Below are 21,007 nucleotides of genomic sequence, written 5' to 3'. Positions count from 1 at the left end.
CATTAAAAATTTCCAATTGGGCAATAATATGCCCCTAACTTTTTAGACTTAAAAAAGGCAAAATCTTTAAGAGGTTCTGGAGCATCTGATTGGACTTAACTCTAACGGGAGCAGTCAGTTTTACAGTTGGAAGTAACAGCATTTAATAAGTAATAAACTGCTAATATTCCGCATTTTTGTGGACTCAAATGATGATTTTAATTGAAAATGTTATTTATATATTATTGAAGAATAGTAATAAAATTTTATGAATATGAAGGGTCTATGTAATCCCTCTATAACTTTATTAAGCACTGGCTATTATTGCAGAGAATTAAGTTTTTTTAAAATACTTTCTGAATTCATGTGGATATTTTCACCACAATCTTTTTTCTTTTTATGTTGCAATACTTGGCAATCTCATAAAGATATTTAGTAGGTTTTCTCCTTGTGATGCACCTACGATAATTCATTCTTTATTATAAGCTGACACATTGATCATGAAAGCTTGTTTACTCCCCTCACTTAGAGTCACATTTATCCAAGAGGAAATCCATGTGACTATCATCACAGCTGACGTTGGCCATTTTCACTAGATTAGAAAGATGTATTTGGGTGGTGTCAGAGTCAAGTGTTTGTGTTAATGAAATGACTCCTGAGTCGACAGTCACGGGTACGTTTGAGTTTGAAATAAAAATTCCTGTTATTTAGTTTCTGCTTAATGGACTTTACCATAAGCAACTCCATGAGGATCACGTAGTCCTTGTCTGGCTGTGCTCTTTACTGTGTAAGCTCTGGTTTTGACAAGCCTTATCCTAGATGAAAGGTATGTTTTATTTAAACAGACACTCTAGTGAAAAGTGTGCCTCTTTAAATTTTCATCGTGCAAGAAGGAAAGTCCGAGACGTTGTGTTGATCGTCCTATAAAAGCAGGTGAGGCTATGCACGCCATCGTCCCACTTGCTGGCCTGCCTTTTCTGCAACAATTCACAGGATCCTGCCTCCTGCCCAGGGAGAGAGCACTGACAGTGTCTCTCTCTTTATCTCCCTCTCATTTACTGGCTCCACAAGAAAGGAGCAACTGTCACGTCTGCTGAGAGGGAACTCTCTGGGGAGCCCTGTTGACCAGTGACCATTGCTGATTCAATAAGTGGCCCTTTCACCTTCTCTCAGGCTGCCAGATCTTTGGGGCTGTGTGCTGGCTTCTGTCTCAATCCTGTCCTCAGGCACATGGGCACCTGCTCCCCTTTCTCACTGCCTCCCTACTAAGAGGATATCTGGGCCCAAGGAGGCTGGCGGGCCATCCTCAGAGCCCGCTCCCTTCTGCTTGGCCTGGATTGGGGAAAGGTCTGTGGTTCTTGTCTTGCAGTGGCTGGGGTGCACGAACTGTTGGAGTTAGATCTGGGGTGGGGTCAGAAGACCCTCTGCAGACCATGTTCTCTGGCACAGCCGGGACCGACAGAGTGCGGCTCAGCTGAAGAAAATCCTATCGATTTTCCATGTGAGTGGGGACTGGTCTGTATGTTTCACCATCCACAAGCCTGGAGCAGAAGAGATGTGAGGAGTAGGATTTTTGCACCCTGATCCTCCAACACATACATGAATGTACATAAATACACGGACCTAAGTATGGTTAGGTAGCTTTTTGGTTTTGGAGAACCTAGAGGATCTTTTTGAATACCCAAAGGTCGACTGTGTCCCCCTCTGAGCTGGTGTCTGAGTTTAAAATAGTCTTCATAATAAAGTCATGTGAGTAAGTGGCTTACCATGGCAGCCGAGAAGGAGAAAAGGAGAAGGAAGGCCGAGAGGAGGGATGGAAAGAGATGGTGGTAGGTTTTGCCTAATGGGAAAAGCTAACTGAGACATCCCCTCTGGTGGGGAAGCGCAGGCAGCTTTGACATGGCTCATCTTCAGTGTCTACAGCTGTTTCCTGGTCTCTGTGCAGTCATCTCCCTGTGTATCTCCCAGCTCTAGAACAGTCTGTTACTCAGGATAGCCTTAGTGGTGTTTGGGGGCAAAGGAGGTCCAGGGATAGTGTCAGGACAGGACCGAGCAGGGCAGGCAGAGGAGAGCGGCCGCAGAGCCAAGAGTAATGCCCGGGACCCCAAGCTGGTAGGGAACACAGCTGCAGCACTGAATGACCAAGGGTGGACATGCATGAAAAACACACAACTCCGCATGCCCCCCTCCCTGCCAAGAAACTAGAGTAAGGCTGCCTTGGGCGGCGAAGGGCGGATTGTGTATAGTACAATCTTGAATTACATGTTACCTAGGAAAGAAAAGACAGTATGTGCTGTTTAGTGTTTCCAACAATATTCTGTCTTCAATTTTGTCTGGAATATTCAGTTAGCCCTAAGATACTTCCTTCCATTACCATTTAATTTTTCACATGTATGTCCTTTTCTGAAACTAAACTGAGCATGCACGAGGGCAAGAAGTAGATTTTAAGTTTCTTTGGATCTGCCAGCGCATCTAGCACATGGTGTGTCTTCAACAGATATTATTTGATTAAGAGAACATAGAAAACCACAAAGTTCTATAGATGAAAATGGATGTATATTTATTTTGTTTTTAAATGATGATTTTTACAAATGCAGGGTCAACCAAGATGACTGTTAAGAACTCAGATTCCAGGGCAAGATTGCTTGGGTGTGAAAGGTTTAAAGACTGGCTCCATAAAACCTATGTGACGTTGGGCTGATTACTCAACGTCTCTGTGACTCAGTATTCTGATCTGTAAAGTGAGCATCATAATAGCACCTCCTTCATAGGGTGGTTCTGGGGATTTGTAAATATACTCAAAGCATTAGGAACAGTCCCTGAAAGTAATGACATGCTATTTGCTTCTGTCATCCTCTCTCACCTCCTTGATACTCTGGCACCATCTAGGAATCCCCTAATTGTTCAGGTAAGTACGCTTGTCTTCCTTCTCAAGTGTTGAGTCTTGAAGAGGGGCAGCTAGCCTACCATTCTCTCGCCCCACTCCCTGGGCATATCATCTGGAAATGCTTTAGGGATCAAACTGAAGGAGGTCCTGCCAGTGACCAGTTACTTGAAGGTAGAGAGATAAGACTGGTTGCTCAAGTCATGTCAGCCGACAATCTGAGCCGAGAGCCAGTGGGCCCTGAATCCCTCAAGTCTAAAAGACTTCATAACAACCTGTCTTATTCTCCCAAGGAATTAAGGTATTTGCTCTGGCCCTGGATGCCTCTTAAACATCTCTACCAGTGGTCTCCAGTGTGGGGTGTGTACAACACTGGGGATGTCAAAAATGACCCCCAGACATGGGAAAGCAATGTTGGAATGTTTCTTTATGTCAGTGTTTAATCTTGGCTTTTATTTGATATAATTTAATAATATTGTATAATACGTATATAATTTATAAGCAAAAGATAGATACCCATATTAAAGACATTTTCTCAAACATATGGGTTCTGATAGCAACAGCTCCTGGAGTTGCAGGATAAGCTGGGGAAGTGCAAGGATTTTAAATGAAATGGATTAAGTGTAGAAATGGGGAGGAAGCTGGGTGGGTGCAGGGGAGAGAGAGGCTTGTGGCTTTATGCTTAGGAGCTGGAGAGAGGTGGCTTCCTGGACCTGTCATTCCAAAAGACCATCCACACACTTCTGGAGATTTCCGCAGTGTTGAGTAAATCAGCCCATTTCCTCAAAAGGGCCTCAAGTTCAAAGGTGCAAGCAGGGGGGGGTCTTGGACATCTGGATGTCACAACCTTAGCAGATCTCTGCCAGGGCAGAGATGACCATTACTGGGAAAAGCCAGGCAAACAGATTTTCCCCTTTGAAGCATTTAGAGGACACTGGTGCCTTCCCTCATAAAGAGGGGCAAAAGAAAAACGCTGGCTCATTCATTTGGCACAGTTCTCCACTGATGGCTTAGAGCAGGGGTAGGCAAACTTTTCCCGTAAAGGGCCAGAGAGGAAACATTCTCAGCTTTACCAACAATATGGTCTCTGTCACAACTACTCAACCTGATCACTGACGTGGGAAAGCAGCTACAGATGATACATAAGTGAATGGGTGTGGCTGTATTCCAATCACTTTATTTATGGACACTGAAATTTGACTTGCATATCATTTTTAATTATCACAAAACATTATCCATCATTTGATGGTATACCATTTAAAAACACAGCAATGCTTCTCAGCTCATGAGCGCTACTAAAACAGGATGTGGCCCATGAGCCACAGTTTGCAGACCTCCAGCTTAGAGAAGACCCTACATTTCACTTTTTTTTTCCAAGTGTGAGCATCTTTGCCTGTCTTAATTTGATATAGATGAATGAAGTTTTTTTCTTATCATAGCTCATTTTTCGTTAAATCCCCAGAAGTTTACTAATAAGAGATAATTCTAAGGGCAGATGAATATGGAAGAGAGAATCAACATAATCCCTTTTCTTGTTGGTTTTTATTCAGATTAGACATTGAACAACGTCACTAAGGTTGTTATCTTTGTCTTCATAAGAGGTACATGGAAATAAAATTACTCTAGTTAGTAACAGGCAACAAACTAAATCTTAAAATAGCCCAACCTCAGACAGGAGTGGATCTAGCAGGATGCAGGCGAGAGATATTCTGATAGAACAATAAATGGGTATTCTTTCTCATCTAAACCAAGATGTGTATTATTAACATCGGATGGCATTTACGATGTCCAAAATAAAATAAAGAGTATTTTGTGCCTTTCTTCCTATGATTCAGGGAAATATTGAAATGTAAATATCAATAATCAACTATGAAAGCAACTTAGCTTGCCCGGATTTCAAAACGTGTAATTTAGTATCATAATGCAGTTTAACAAAATTGCTATGACCCACTTCGTGGTTAGTAGAAGTTACATGTGTCTGAGGATGTAGAGCTCTGAGTGCCAAGTTCTGGACTAGAGCTTCAGCTTTCCCACGCCTCAGCCTCTGTCCAGGGTAACACATACCATTAGAAATGAAGGAGCGAGCTCTACTGTCTGCAAACCAGCAGCATAAAATTTTCTAAGTTTACTTAGCAATAGGAGGCTTTATAATAAGTGCAATTCTCAACATCTTCTTAATTATATCAATTTTACAGTTAAGATAAGTGTTCTCTAGTACATTTAATCATGCCACTTGACCAGTTATTTTGCAAATGGCTACATATTCTGGAAAACACTTGTCTTCATGCAGCCTGTGGTAGTGTTCAATGCAAAATATATATTTAATCCTGGAGAGCTACACAGTTGATTGAGCCATATGCAATTGTCAACATTCGACCTTTAAATGATAATTTCATATAATTCAGCTGAATAGTGTGTATGAAATATATTTTCAGTTTGCCTTACAAAATATGCTACATTTTTAGTAAATATGTCTTTTCCCCAAGCTTGCCAAATAGGTAGACTATATCATTAAAAAATCTTACTAGCATTAGATATATGCCTATGTCTGGAATAATGACTGTGCTTCCTTGAGGTACTTACATTCATTAAATACTTTAATAACCACGTACACAAAATTAGTACTGCTTCCTTCAATTTGCCTGTTTGAGAAAATAAGCATACAACCCCATTGTACTTCTTTCATTTACAATACAGCCAGGTAGCTAAACTGGAGTCATGTTTGGTTACTTTCATCATCATCACAGACACTAATGATAGAAGCAGATCATAATGCTTGTGAGGAGAGAGGACAAGCACACGTGCACACACACACACATACACACAGACACACTCCCCTTTTATGAGGGAGTGTTATTTAAGCGCCCAAGCAGCCCCGCCTCACTGGGTGGGGTCCTGAATACACACCTGTGCTCGTGCGGTAGGTGCCGGTGTGTGCTGGCGGCAGAGGGTCCCCCTGGCTCTGGCTGAGACTCCTCATAGGGGGCTTCTGATAGACGCGGTCTTCATAGATGGGGTCTATGTGGTGCTCTGGGGACTGCAGGGCCCGCAGCTCCGGGCCCAGGTGGCCGTGCTGGCTGCTATACGAGGCCCGGGACCCAGCTGAAATAAATAACAGGGGACATTAAGACCTGACCAACATTCCAACAGAATTTGTTTTTTCAAAAACACATTCAAATTTTTTTTGGACAGAAATGTGGAAATCTGCAGAAAATCAAATGAATAACATGAAATGGCAGCAGTATGTCAAGCTAATCAGCTTATCGGCATCACCCAGCTGCCTTGCTTTGCTCCCAAACCTGATCTTATAAGGATGATAATGATTCTGAGACAAATCCACACTGAACAGGGCCAGTGAAACATCATTTTTCTACGCCTAACAAATGTAGCTGGCTTCCTCACTAAAAGAATCAGGTGGACAAAACTAAAAACCTCTTATTATCCCATAGTCTTTGCACCTTAAATTTTACAGTGGAAATTATTATTTAAAATGATGAGCAAATGAATAAGCCATGACAGCAAGCCATCTTGATGTTGTTCCTGAAAAGTGAATCAGAATTTGTTCTCATCAGGACTTTTTCCCTGTACAATGAATGCACCAAGATGTTCTGACTTACCACAGCCTAAATCCCTGAGAGAAGCAAATTTCAAAGAAAAAGGTTTTCAAGTTACATTTTCCTTTACACTTACTCTCCAAATTGAAGCACCTGCGTTTAGTCTACCTTCCTCTGAAAAAGGTACAAATGGTGGTCACTAACTGGTTTAATTTAGAAATTGAGGCTACACATCGCTCGCCTTGTAGTATTTGTAAATCTTATTTGTGTCATTTTGGTGCATTGTCTGGGAAGAGCTGTGGCTTTGAAGCTATGCCGTGGCCCAGGGAGCCATGGCAAGTGAGGAAATAGAGTTTTATGAGGGCTAAGAGGTTGAGTTGACACAGAAAAGAAGAGGCTGATGGAGAGACAACATTTCGTCTGAGGTACAGTCAGAACCACAAGAGCAGAAGTGCCAGGAGAGTCATCTCCATGGGAGCAGACAGGGTGGAGGACACCCAGGGACAATGATGGACATGGGGCATCAAGGAGACACGGTTATCTAATGATGGTGAGCAGAGAACACACACAAGAACCAAATGAGGCTACAGCTGATTTTTGGAAAGACCTTTCAGCTAAATCTCCAAAACTAATACCCATGTGACATGCTGGGATTTACATGCTAACCGCCTTGTGAATAGCCCAAATTGGAAGCTCTCCATTCTAGCTGAAAGCAACAAGATTTTGGAACACCTTGATTTTGGTGGTGTTTGTGGACAGCCCAACTCTGTTCTGCTGGTCCAGTGCCTTCACCGGTGGCCACTTTACAGCCAAAATCTTCAATGCTCAATGACTGGGCTGCTTCTTCAGCATTATGTAACTCCAAGGATTTTAATATTCTCATCTAGTATATTTTAGGAAAAAGCTGTTCAAAAGTTTTGAAATTGCCAACAGATGAATAAATGTTTTACTGGTATATTTTATGCAGGCTGCTTTAAATTTAAATAAGCAGAAAACAGAGCATTTGGGAATGACTGGGGCAATGCTGAAATTCTATGAATTCAGTGTTAACAAAAATCACTGAATGTTTTGAGGAAAGGGAAAGAATAGGGCAGGCAAGCTCTTTACCTTTGCCTTTGCTAGTAATTAAATAAATTCTGCTTTAGATAGCATTCAGATGAATGCTAGATCCAAAATAACTGTTTTGCATAATTAGGTTCATTGCATCTGATTTATCAAATGCCAACATCACACTGAATATTATCTCACGCTCATATTTTCCAGGAATATATTTAAGTACGGTATGCTTTGAGTTTCTGCTGTCAATTCTTCCTACTTCTAGAGGTTTTGAAGATATTGCCAAGGACTTACAAGTGTAAAACCAAGGAAATCACCATTATTTCCAAATGTTGCATAGTTAAATAAAAGTTATCCAATCACGGTAGATTTAGAGTTGTAAATTCCTCACCATTCCTTGATTCTGTGCCTCTAAAAACATCCAAGGATGAGCAATAAAGAGACCTGCTGATCTTTTAAGCGGTGACGTGACCCGAGGGCAAGCATGAAAATCTTCTTACTACAAGCATTTACTGGGCATGAGGAAATTTTTATTAGTACCATGAGTTAGAAATTAATGACCTAGGATCCAAGCAAGGAGCAAGAACCTTAAGATCTGGTCTACCTCCGTGGATATCAGACTTTCTATGTGCTGATATTAAGAAAAATATGATAATAAAATTATTAAATATTTGAATAGTATACTATACTTTTATTAGCATGCTCTTGATAAAATTATAGGTTCATAATGTTTCCCTGTGGAAAGATTTACGTAGAATATATTTGCATATTTAAGCATTATGCATGGCACTGAATGAGATAAGGCATTTTGAAAGGAGCATTGTTTACACCCCTTTTTATTCATTGTTCTCAGGTTTCAGTTGCTCACGGGGTGGGTGGGCACAGTTATTGGCAAGAGAGACAGAGAGAACTGGGAGAAAGACAGAGTCAAGAATCAAATGTTAAAAATACAACTTCTAGAATTCATGCCTTCTACCATTCTTGCTCAAGAAAGAACGTATCAGATTCATACTAACAAGGCCTATTTTATTTGGGGGAATTTTGAGAAAAAAATTCTCACACAACCTCTTCTGGGAATATGCTCCAAAATTTCATGAGATGGTGTATACATTTGCTGATTCAAAGAAAATGTACTTCTCTTTAGTAGTAATTTTCTTTCACCATTATGGTCTATTTGACAGTGAGTCTTCAGCATTACATTGGACTCATTAGCAAGCATTCACATCTTTAGAAACATTAGTAAGCATTTAGATCATTGCCAGGAACTGGCATTAGTGACCATTCGTAAGTATTTACGGCTTTGCCAGGAACTGGAATGATGTTGCTATAACAAGAAAAAATGCTGGAGACACTTTGACTTTGTCTAAAACGTCACAGATGTCAAGGCCAATGACGCTGGTGGAGAACAATTCTGAGAGCCTCACCTTGACCGAGCTGAGGGTTCAGAACTGCAGCATGACAGAGTACAATGGAAACAAGGATGGGCCAAAGAGAAAAGGGAGAGGGAACCCCACAGGCAGACAGACTGCAGCAATGGTTTTCCCTGCCATTGTGGACATAGGTCAGGAGTATAACGCCTGTGTCTATAAGGCATTTTATGACCAATTTCTAAAACAAGGTTATATCATCCAGCATTAACATTTCAACGCTATCATGTATTTTTGCTCTTCCTACTTCTCCTCTCCACACGACAAAGTTTGAGTCTATAGAACTCAAGCACTGGCAATTTTTATAAATAATGTGTTTCTGAAAATGAGGTTGAAGATTCACATCTGAAACTGAATGCCTGGCTTACAGGCTAAGAGAGGCTACGATGCAGGAGGACTAAAGGGTATTGTAATAGCCCCATGGATGCTCTGTGCAGGCCATGCCTCCTGCAGGTCCCGGAGCCCTGGAGGACTGAGGGGAAACTGCAAATGGATGCAGGACCAGGCCTGACAGCTGCTATATAGGAGCTACCATTTGTCACAGACCTCAGTCCGCTCCTCACTGCTGCTAGGGCTGACTTGAATGGATGCTCAGGTGGCTCGGAACCCAAGTCACTCCTGGCTACACAGCTGTGCTGCTGATGCTGGGAAGAGAGAGGAAAGGGTTCGGTTCTGTGGCAGAGGAGGAGGAATGGGCTCCAGGGGCACAGAGGGGTGGACTGACTGGACCACAGAAGAGGGGAGGGGACACCCTTGCTTCTGTGTAGGCACCTCACTCCAGGGCCACCATTGAAATGAGAAACTCCTATGTAGAAGCTCAAAATCATGGCTTACCATCAAATTCTGCACATGAAAACTGGCTTTAGGAGTGTAGATGTATAATGTTCGATAGTTTGAAGCCCTGGTTTCTTCAAGCATAAAAGTACAGACAATAATACATGCATTTGCACGGCATGGGATTTTTGGAGGATCAAAATGAGAGAGATCATGTGTGAAAGTGCTCTGCAACTGACAAAGCAATGTAAAAACAGGTGTTCTCGTGTCCTCTGATCTTAGAATCAAGAAATGATGTCATCTCATGAAAATACATCTTTTGATTTGAAAAAACTTTTAAACATAAACTATCAAAAAATCAAAAACATCTTAGATTTAGTTTTTAAATATAAACAGCAAAATTTTTGATAATTTTGTGAAATATTATTGCAAAATGTAAAACTTATAATTCTGTTTTCTTTTCTTAAAAAAAAAACATTAGTGTTGCTTTTTAATGGATAATTGCAAAGAATGCAGGAATGAATGAAATCCAGAAGGGAAAGAAATACTGAAATGACCAAGAAAAGGTGGAAATCCTTTTTAGAAAGGGATATGGCATAAATTAAACCTGCAAACTGAAGATAACAAACATTTGCTAATCCAGCAGGAAGTCAGCAACAGACCTGAAAGGGGTTCTTGACACGGAAAATCATTATGAAACTGAAAGGCTCCAGTTTTCCCCACTGCCTGGGGAAGTGACACATTTCATGACTACACATGAAATGTGACTCCACATTGTCTCTGGGTCACAGAATCCAAAAGGTTCTGTTTCATTTGACCAGCAGTATGAAACATTTATCATTTTAGACTGATTTCCAAATAAATTTCTATGTACCAGATTTTACATATATTGTTTATATGTCCCAGTTAATTGACAGTGATTGACAGACTCATTCACTTGCCGTATATTTACTTAGTGCCTGGGCAACTTCTAGGAGTTGAAACACCACAGAGTTTAAGAAAGACAAGATCCCTGGCCTTGAAAATAAGTAAGTCATCACTTTTAGGCAGGTATGGAGAAAAGGATACTGAAGAAAAGTAAAGTAGGGTAGACAACATGTCCGGGGAATCTGGTTTTGATACGATGGTCAGGAATGACCTTTTTGAGCATCTTGAGATTTCAGCAGAGGACCTCAGAAGGCCAGAGAAGGAGCCAAACTGGAGGAAGATCCATGTGTTTCTCCGACAGAGGGAACCAGCAGTGAGAGCAACGGCCCTCCGTAGGAGATTCATTTCACGGTATTTATAGGAGGGATTTTATTAGTATCTATTTAGTTCTTACTGTCTTTTAAAAGAAACGCCAGTTATTATATGATTTCTTTATGAGTCCATATTACAAGTGACAGTAAGAACTGAACAAATATTTTTTAAACTTAAAATTTCACCATGACAGTAACCACATTTCTAGCAAAAGGATTTGAAATACTCAACAGATCATACATAACAAACTCATGAGAATTATACCACCAAAGATTCAGCTCAACTATATATATGTTTTTGCACTTGAGTTTTCATTCCTTAGAACATGATTAATTCTCAAATCTTGGTTTATTTCCCCAAAGAATCATCTGGTGGACTCTTTGAAATGCTGATTCCTGGACGCAACCCCCAAAAGATTTGAACTCGGTTTATCCGTGTTGAGGGTGACAATGTGTACCCTTATACCTCATGATTCTACTGCAGGGCTCACCCTGAGAGCCACTCTGTCCCAGATAAAGTAGAGACAGAGGACATAGGCATATTTAAAAGAAAGAACTAGCTAATGTGTTACAACCCTCATCTTATCATTTCTTGCTTTCTTCAAATAATATCATTTACTACCAGGTTATGCCAATTACTTTACTGAATAGAATGAAACAAAATCATTCTGTTTTTCATTGGGACCCATTCACATTTTTTTATTTCTAAACTGTATAATTTATGACTCTGAATGCAAATTCACTTGCTTTTGCAAAGAAATAAATGTTTGCATGCTTTCATTTGGAAATATCGATATCAGGTTCTTAAGGACATACTGCTATCGATCTGTTCTCTTCAAATTTGAGAGTCCTTTCAAATGCTCATTTGCAAAGAAATGGAGGGAGAAAATGAAGAGCCTAATGACTTAGAGGTCTGTCAGCCAGAACGGGCCGACTCAATGTGTTAGCCAACAGGTAGCTGAGACGACTGCTTTCACTTTTGAGGTAAAGAGCTGTCTTCAGAAGAAGAGCTATAAACTTGTTGTGCTATGAAGGAGAGTCCAAAGGAAAACCTAGGAATTTAGGTTTTCTAAAAACTGTGCAGTCAGTTCATGCATCAATATTGACTAACGAAAATACATCTTTGAAGGGCAAAATGGAACTTGTACAGAGAAGTGCGGCGTCTGGAAAAGAAGCAGACTTTCCCTCGCAAATCCCCACTGCACCTCTTCCTTTGCTCAATACTCTGACTTCAGGGGTATGTTCCCTGCTGAAGTGCCGGCATCACCAAGCCACGTGGCCAGGCAGCACAGCCTGGGCAGGTAGGTAGCCTTCGCTCTGTGACAGTTTATGGCTTTGAAATAGCCATTTTGTGCACTTTGAACCTCTTAAATAGTCTGGCTTGGTATCTGTTATCATAAACTAGAGAGGAAAAAATGATATCAGCAAATAAGCATTTTTAGAAAGTATATGTTAGAAAGGTAACATAATTGTGGGTAACATTATTATATCATAAATGTGTGCTAAGTAAATTGCTAAGAGATGCAAATATTACATCTCAGATCTGAGGAAGATCTTGTCATAATAAAGATTTACATGCTTTATTCTTGAGTTTTGCTTTTGATTCAAATCAAAATTCCAAAATCTACTTCCTACTCCTATGCTAATTCATGAATTAATTTCAGTATTTAAAGGACCCCCCAATACTTCCTGTGTATCCTGAGGCAAATCCTTGCCCAAAGTTTCATTTGCAAATGATCATTAAGTCATTAAACTAGTTTGACATCTTAGGTTGTTATAAATGTTAAAATACATGGACACATTTTCTATATAGGCTATGAGCCATATTTCAGACTGATTTTTGAAGGGAGATTATTAATTCATATATTCCATGACAAAATTGCACTGAAGCCTAGTAATTTCGACACTCCATCTGATGATATAAAATGATTCTATGATAAGTCTGTTTTGGAAAGCAAAAAGCGTCCTCCTGTTTTAACTGTTTCATAGATCCTAGATTTTCAAATGTTATACGTACTTAATACAGCTTTGCTGCTATCAAAAATAACTTGAATGCTCACACTGTCTCTGCCAAGGTACAAAATACAGAAAGATTTGCTCCTATAACTTTCTTGATGAGGTTTCCAATGTAACTTATTGTAATTATGAAATCTCACCATACCTTTTACCAAAGGAACACTGTAATCTCTTGGGACTCAAACACTTTCCACTGAGAATAATTTCAAGGCCAAAATCACTTACCAGGACATAGTCAGGATCATAAGATCTTAAACCCTGTAAAAGCACAGGCCTCTTATTCTTGTATTTTCTCTCTAACCACAAAGATTTCTTCCCAAGCTGTTAGGAAAACAGGCTTCTTTTGTTCAACTCCTTTTGTGACTGGCAGACATGTGGAAAGTGATGAGACGGTAGTGATGGAGTATAATGAGCAATGTGGAGTCTGACATCTTTGCATTCTTTGGAGGCGTCATTTGCATTTTTGTTTTCAGTCAAAGGTCGTGTGGCTTCTGCATCTACAGTGAAGCGGATGGTGCACTATGTCACAGCTCATGCACAGCTCTAAGTTAAGGAAGAGCCTGTGGAAACCCACCTAAGATGATACTAGTAGTAGCAAAACACACTAGGTCAACAGGGCAGTTTGGCACCTGTCCCCAATATTTGCTTCTGGTTTTGTATCTCAGGGCAGGTAGAGAGCGGTTCCAAATGTGCTAGCCATGTACTTCAGCATTTCTCAAAATGCCCTGTGCATGAGTCCCCTGAATAATGTTTAGGTGCTGACTCAGTAGGTTTGGGGAAGGGCCTGGGGTTCTGCATTTTTAACAAGTTCTCAGGCAACATTGGTGCTGCTGGTCCAGAGAGCACCCTTTGAGGAGCCAAGACATACTGGTTTAGCTATGGACATGTTATCTTGGTTGCTAGAGAACTTCACCTTTTCCATCCTTCTGGAGTCCTGGAGACAGACACATCAATGCCTTAATTCTCCCCTGCCTCATTAAGCAAACACGAGTGCCTCAACAAAGGCACAGCTCAAGGGTATAGCTGGACGCTGGCCATGCTGATGGGGCCTCACCAACCTGGGTCCAGCATATGGCTGTGCTGGCCACCACCTGTGAGCACTATATCGGCTGCCACAGGCTGCCCTGGCCAGTGGGTCAGGCTTCAGCATGCAGGCTGCTGCAGAGTGACTGTCCTTAGCTCTAGGTGACTGGACAGTGAGGGGCATGCAAAGGCCTTCGTAAGCAGACTAGCTGGGGCAAGAGTCACTTCTAGGGGAAAAAAAACATCTTTCCATATGCAGGACAGACTTTTTAGATATGTGTTTTTGCAACGTTTTTGTTGCTATCGCTGTGCTTCTTGCTGATTCTAGGGAAGCAGGTATCTATGTTTCCTGTGTTGCCACAGCACATATACACGTAAGGGTTCAGCTCAGTGCTTCTCAACCCTGGGAGAACACGCACAGAGTTCGGGGGAAGACTTTTTAAGCAGTACGGATGCCGGGGGCCCAGTCCAGGCCACTGAATCAGGACCTCAGGGGATGGGCCACGAAGGGGAAGAGTTCAAACACTCCCCAGGTGTCACTATAAAGGGACCTGGCTCTGGATGGTTAGGGTCAGGCCTGGTAGATTTGGGGCCCATGTAGGGTCTTGAGGAGCACGTGTCAAGGCTTGGTTCTCAGCAGGCCTATTAAGGCCATAGATTTACAACATCCACAGAAACCTCCAAATTCTCGAATGTGGGGGAACTTCCCCTTGGAGGCAGGTATACTTTCTGAACTTCACAGGAAGGCAGCGATACCTTTGAGAGTAGGAAAAGTAGGACACGGTTTTTGCCCCAGGCTTGCTCTACACTGTGCTGCAATTAACCGCTTGCTGGGAAACTCCCGGGAGTTCACAGTGTAGACATGCAGAGATCGCATGACATTTCCTGCCCATCCCAGTCCCCTCATTTCTGTGAGTTTCCAGAAAATGTCTTTGGGCTGGACCAAGTGTGATTTCTGGGAAGGCACATTTGTGAGGGGTAACTGCTCTTGGGCTGGGAGTTGCCTCATTTTCTATATCAGGTGAGGGTGGGGTCATTGTGGTGACAATCCTGTGTCCTGTGAACTCTTAGGAGTCTTCCTAAAAATAACTTCAGTGTAATCACAATCATTCCAGTGAAAGATGGTCCCTGCTAAAGCTGGCGAAAGGACACCCAGAAAGACTCTACCAGGCACCCCAAATAATTGTCACCTGAGGCTGGGTAGAATAAGAAATTGGTGGGGGATGAGCTTGGAATTATAATATCTTTGTACAGAAGGGCAATGCAATTTGATTTTAGACTTGAACTTAAAGTCTTTTGACGTTACCTTGTAAAGAAGTTTAATCTGTGAATGTTAATTTTTACCCGGGAGGGGCCTCCTATTGAAAATCTGCTTCCAATTCCATCTGTCTCCCTGGGAGCAGCTCTTGGCAGCAGCGTGCTGGGTGGAATGGACCAGGAGACTGGCTCACTGCTGTCTTCTCATTGTCCCAGTTAACTACCGAAGCACAGTGATCTATGATTTGGTGCTTTATTAATTAGTGACTCACGAGAGTTTTCAATGGCTAGTCTCATATTCACACAGATACTCTCCTTTATCAACAAGGTGGATAAAATTCGATGAGCATCATTTTATTTCTCTACAGCTGCTTCTCAATACCCCACCACTGCAATGTTCACACAGTACCTTTGGAGTCTGGCTCCCAGAACTAACTGCCATGGGTAATAATGGATATTTCCATGGAAAGAACCTGGAACAAGGTGCTCCTGACCTGTCTTTGTTATATTGAGATACAATGCAGGAAAGACTTTGGCTTCGAGAGACCAGAAGTCTTTGTTCTGCTTTCTGAAATGCTCCTGCTGTAGCAACCAAAGCTAAGTGTTCATTTTTGTGTATGTGGTTTTTGCCCATCAATGGGCCACAGATGAAATTCTCAATGTATGGACAAGGAGAAGGGTTTTATCAGACAAAAGTAGGCTTACGTATGCAGTTTTCTTCATAAACTGGTTTAAATATTTTTAAAAATATGTGGACTAAGATAGTTTGCATCTCAGCATCTTAAACACAGGCCTCTTTACTCGGAATGTATTAAATCTATCATAGATAGGCTGTATAAATTCCTTTTCAAAAATTAGATATTTAGCTTCTAAAATGCAAACGTAAAATGTATTCTCTCTGTATCATTTTTCTACTGCTTTCTATGTTTCACCAACACCCACAGAGTGGCCTTGGTGATAATTCCAGAAGAAAAAGATACTATTAACTCTCAACATAATTCACAGGGGGAAAATGGCAAACAAAATGGCAAACAAACCTCTTCACAGATTAGTCATTCTCTATATTTATGTTTTATAAACTTTTTACATCAACATTTTATTAAATTTTCATTATTTTACTCAACATAATATTTGGCACATAAAAAAAGAGTTTGAAAAGAGTAATTATGTTATGTAATAAACAGTTCTGGGAAGCGCTCAAATTTTTCCTTGATTCTTTTCTAGTTAAAAGCTTTAATATTTGTATGTGTGTGTTTTAGAATCTAATTAGTAACTGAATTATATATGCATAATTATTATTTGAATACCAATTATATTTATTGAAATACTAATTCTCTAATATACTGCACCACTGATGAGAGCTATGTATAGTTATAATGCTTCCACTCCATTTTTCATCTGTTGTCTTTATCCAAAGAAGTTACTACTAAACCACCAATTGGTATTGGTTGGTATTGATGTTAGTGATGTTTTTCTAGTACAGAAATTGATTTGTGTTGACTCTTCCAGTGAAAAACAAATATATTTGCTAGAAGGCTGTCAAGGTGAAAGAGCCATGGAGGGGACTGTGGCATTATCTGCTTTCAACCAGCTGAGGTTGAGACCTGAATGAATACTTGTGTGTGCGTGTGTGTATTTTTTCATTCTAAAGGGAAATGTATACAGACTTCCCTTTTCTACATCAATTATTAAAATGAAGCTTATTTCCTAAGGGAGGTTTTGACGTTATCACTTTGTTAGTCCATTCAAGGAGGGCTAAGACTGAAGCCAGAAACCTCAGGAAATGGAGACATCATTCAGGGTTCAGTAAGGGTTGCCCCTCTGTCATGGCAGAGCACCTGCGGGCCCAGGCACCATCTAGGAAGCCAAACAGGAAAAATCAATGCAATCAAGTCTGTTTGAAGATACTTACAGAATATGTACAAATTCAAGGGTCCGCTCAAGTCTACTCAGTAAAAACATTAATGGTTTTCTTTAGGTTCCTTCTGCTGCCAAGTCTCTATCTGCAGGTTCCTGGGCAGGTCCTCAGTAAACAGACACCACAGGATAGGTGTTGTCTGTTCTTAAGATCTCTTACTTCTCTAGAGGTACACCCGGAGAGCTGCTAGCACTACAGGCGAGCCTATGAGATTCCACGCACTGCTCTCTAGGCCTCTATTAATACTGCAACTGAGACCTAAAAAACACAGGAAGCCGCCTTCCAAAGAACTGAGAGGCTCACAGGTGAGGAAGCAGACATGTTATCTTACAGATTTGCAATACCCATTGAACCAAGTCTTTCTGGTCACTTTTTAATGTTTCACTCACTCTGGAGAGAACCTGGTGTCTCTTTGTGTTCATGCCTCTCTCTGTACTAAGGATGACTACCGGTTACCAACAGGACACAACACTTTCACCCACTAGCTAGCTTTACAACAGTCAGTCAAAAATATTTGTTGAATGTCTACTAGATGAGGTGTGGTGAGGAGTTCTGAAATATGCGGGAGTCTCATCAGCTGCCCTCAGGAAGCCCATATGCCCACTATTCAAACGCCCTGCGTCTTTTGATTGTGGGAAAATTCAGTATACTTTCTTCTTTGTATCAAAGTCAGTGTTTTGGTAACACACAACACAATAAGTACATAAATATCCATTTGGGATGAGCCTTTAGAGATTTTAGATATTTCATTTTAGTTATTTCACAGCAAATGCAAAGTTTTATACATATATACACACACACACATGTGTGTGTATATGTAAATGAGTGTGTGCATATTAATTTTTTTCATATTTTAGAATGTATATAATAAGCATAAATTATATGTATTACACATGAGAGAGATATGTATTCTGTATAACACTGACTATATGATGAATTTTTTAAAATTATAAAATGTACCTTGGTTAAATACAGTGGCAGGAGGGATTCTGATGATTTTGATACAGGCTTGGTTGTGAATTAATTCCATTTGAGAGATTTTAAGCTATTAATTATTTAAGGTTACCTGTACACCTACTAAAACAGCTGGTCTCCACATAAGCCCTATTGCTTAGTTACAAAGAAAAAAAGTGTTTAAAAGCACCATATTTATTAAGGCAGAGACACTGGTTAACCATAATCATTGAATTGATGCTAATACTTAAGAGTAGCTAGCATAGATGCCTGTTTGCCCAAATTAATTAACACCTGTGACTGAAAAGAGACCCAGGAATATATTCCCCTCAATGCCCCAGTGGCTGCACGTTCAGAGGCATGGGGTCTGAAGAATGGGAGAAACCCACACCACAGGGTCAGACATCAGCCAGGCTTTCTCTTTTCTTGGGTGCCAGGGACCCAGCTAGGAAGCCACGGTGGCCAACAATGCAAGGCTGCACCTGTCTCTCTCTTTCCACCCTTTTGTTCCATTTTCTGATTGCATATTATATCAAAAAGCATTTTCCCAGTAGACTCCGGCTTTGACCAGTTATCTCTCTGATCTGCAGAACAGGAGAAATAAGATGGATTCTCAGAGTTCAGTACAGCAAAACATTTGGCTGCATGTTACCTGGCCCACTTCTCAACAAGGGAAAAGGGAATTGCCTGCGCACTGGCTCACTAATAGGGGCCCAGAACTCGGCCCGTTTTAATCCGTTCCTCTTCCAACTTCTCACATACTCATCTTGCCTCTGATCTCTAATGACTCAAATATTCATTCACACACTCCTGGGATTCTAACCCCAAGTGAAAAGAAGCTTATAGGGCCTTCTAGATATTTACTCTTTAAAAAAAAATCTCATGGCCCCTTACGTAAAAAACAAAGTGGATAAAAATCTCTACTCAGGAAAACTGTTACTAGCTCCCCAGCGCCTCCGGAATATGGTCATACTTCCTCAGAGTGAGCCCAGGAGAGCAGACCGCAGTCCATGTGCAGCCTTAATCTCACTTATACCCCCAGGACCCCAAGCTCTACCTTAGACCCATCAGGACTCATGGCCCACTGGACACTTATTCGTAACTAAGTAATCTGACCCTCCCCAGCTAGACGCCTCTACTCCTACTGGCACTTGTCACAGCAGCACTTTGCAAACCCAACCACAAATGCTGCCTCTGTCAAGAACCCCTTCCGGATCCTCCATCCTGGATGTGCCTCTCCCTCTTGGGATGCCTCTAGGCCGTGGACTGCTCTCATAGCTCATATCCTAACTACAAGCTACTTCTGAACTGACGTCATTCTCTCCCTCCTTCCAGTCAAACAAGACCCCTGGAGTTATGGCTTCCACGTTATTTACATTTGAATTCCCAGTAGAGCTTGGCTGGTATAATGATTCTCCATAGTAACAGAGGCCCTTTTAACATGTGGGCACACTAATAAACAATTGACAGGCATAATCTCAATCTCATACGATCTTTCTAATGACTCTGTATAATTGTTGCAGTATTGTAATGCCCACCACAGGATAAGCAAACGATTTTATAGAACTCTCATTTTGATCCCTGAACAAGGTCCACCTCAGGACCCTTGCACTAGCTGTTTCCTCCACCTGGGACATTCTCCCCCAGATAAGCTCACGGTTCCCTGCCTCACCACTTCAGGTGTTTGCTCAGTTGACACCTTATCATGGAGACCTTTCCGACCACCCAGCTCCTCTGACAGCCCTACTTCCCTTGGTTTCTCCCCATGGCTCCTCTCACCATCCAACATCCTATCAACAGTAGACTATTACCTCCAAGAGAACAGGGTCTTTGGCCTCTGTTGTTCACAAGTGAGTGTCTAGCACCTAGAAGAGTGCCTGACACAAAACAGGTGCTCAGTAAATACCTGCTGAATTGAACCAAATTGTCCAAGGTCACAGAGCTAGTAAACGATGGAACCAATGATGGGACCCATGTCCATCTAGCCCCTTAATCCACACCCTTAACCACTGCCTCTTGTATTTGTGGAACTCGATGGAATGAAACAATTCTTTCTTTTTTATCTGCAATTAAACTCATTATTCTCACTCATTCTTTTACTTGTTCAGTCCTTAGATATTAAAAGCACCCAGACTCTTTGGGACTTAAGTCAACATTCATGACTGTCAAGATCATCTGTTGAGGGCCCCCTTTCCTTGCTTAGCAACCTGCCACCCACATGTCTTTTCTCCCCCTCAAACTTCTCTTCGTTGCCCTTCTAGACAGTATACATTGTTTCCTGAGTAACATTTTTTCCTCTCGCTTAGGCCATTATTTAGCTGCAATAATAGATTCTCCAAGCGCTGTAACTTTCCAGGAAAAGGTGTATAGGAGACAGATTTTATGAATACCTGCAAGTCTGAAAATATTTGATTCTCCCTTTTTAGATGATGGATAATTTGGCTATGTATAGATTTTAGTTTGAAAATTACTTTCACCAGAACTTTGAGAGTATCATCTGACCGCTCTTTATCATCCAGTATCACTACTGCAAGTCAGGTGGCATCTAAGTGTTTCATTTCTCTCCAGAGGCTTTATGGTCTTTTAATGTTAGTGCTTTGAAATTCATGATGCAAAATACAGAATACGTTCTATTCCAAGCAGAGGGCACGGGTCCCTCAGCTCTGAGGAATTGCTCTGTATCACTTCTTTGATAAGCTGCTTCTCTCCATTCTCTTTCTGGGACTCTAGTAACAGCTCCTGCATTTGTCCTTTATGGCTCTTATTGCATTACGCTAATCTTTTCTGTCTCTTTCTTTTTATGTTCTACCTTCCCAGTCATTTTTTTGACTATTTTTTCAGCCATTCTATCAAATTTTTAATTTGAGCATTTTCATTTTTATGGCCTAGAAAGATTTTCTTGTTCTTTGATCCTTTCACATATCATC

At 41.1% G+C, this 21,007-nt stretch overlaps 1 protein-coding gene across 4 annotated transcripts in view; it reads right to left on the bottom strand.

Moving 5' to 3' along the window:
- The window catches only part of CTNND2 (catenin delta 2), an 881,420-nt gene that overhangs the window by 353,041 nt on the left and 507,372 nt on the right, over window positions 1–21,007 (bottom strand). For all 4 annotated transcript variants that reach the window (XM_046672368.1, XM_046672371.1, XM_046672369.1 and 1 more), the window contains exon 8: window positions 5,771–5,965. In XM_046672368.1, coding sequence (XP_046528324.1) covers window positions 5,771–5,965 — 195 coding nt within the window. The remainder of the gene's footprint in view (window positions 1–5,770; window positions 5,966–21,007) is intronic.

The sequence above is a fragment of the Equus quagga genome, chromosome 9 (genome assembly GCF_021613505.1).
Source record: "Equus quagga isolate Etosha38 chromosome 9, UCLA_HA_Equagga_1.0, whole genome shotgun sequence".
Taxonomy (NCBI): domain Eukaryota; kingdom Metazoa; phylum Chordata; class Mammalia; order Perissodactyla; family Equidae; genus Equus; species Equus quagga.
This window is presented reverse-complemented; position numbering and strand designations above follow the sequence as displayed.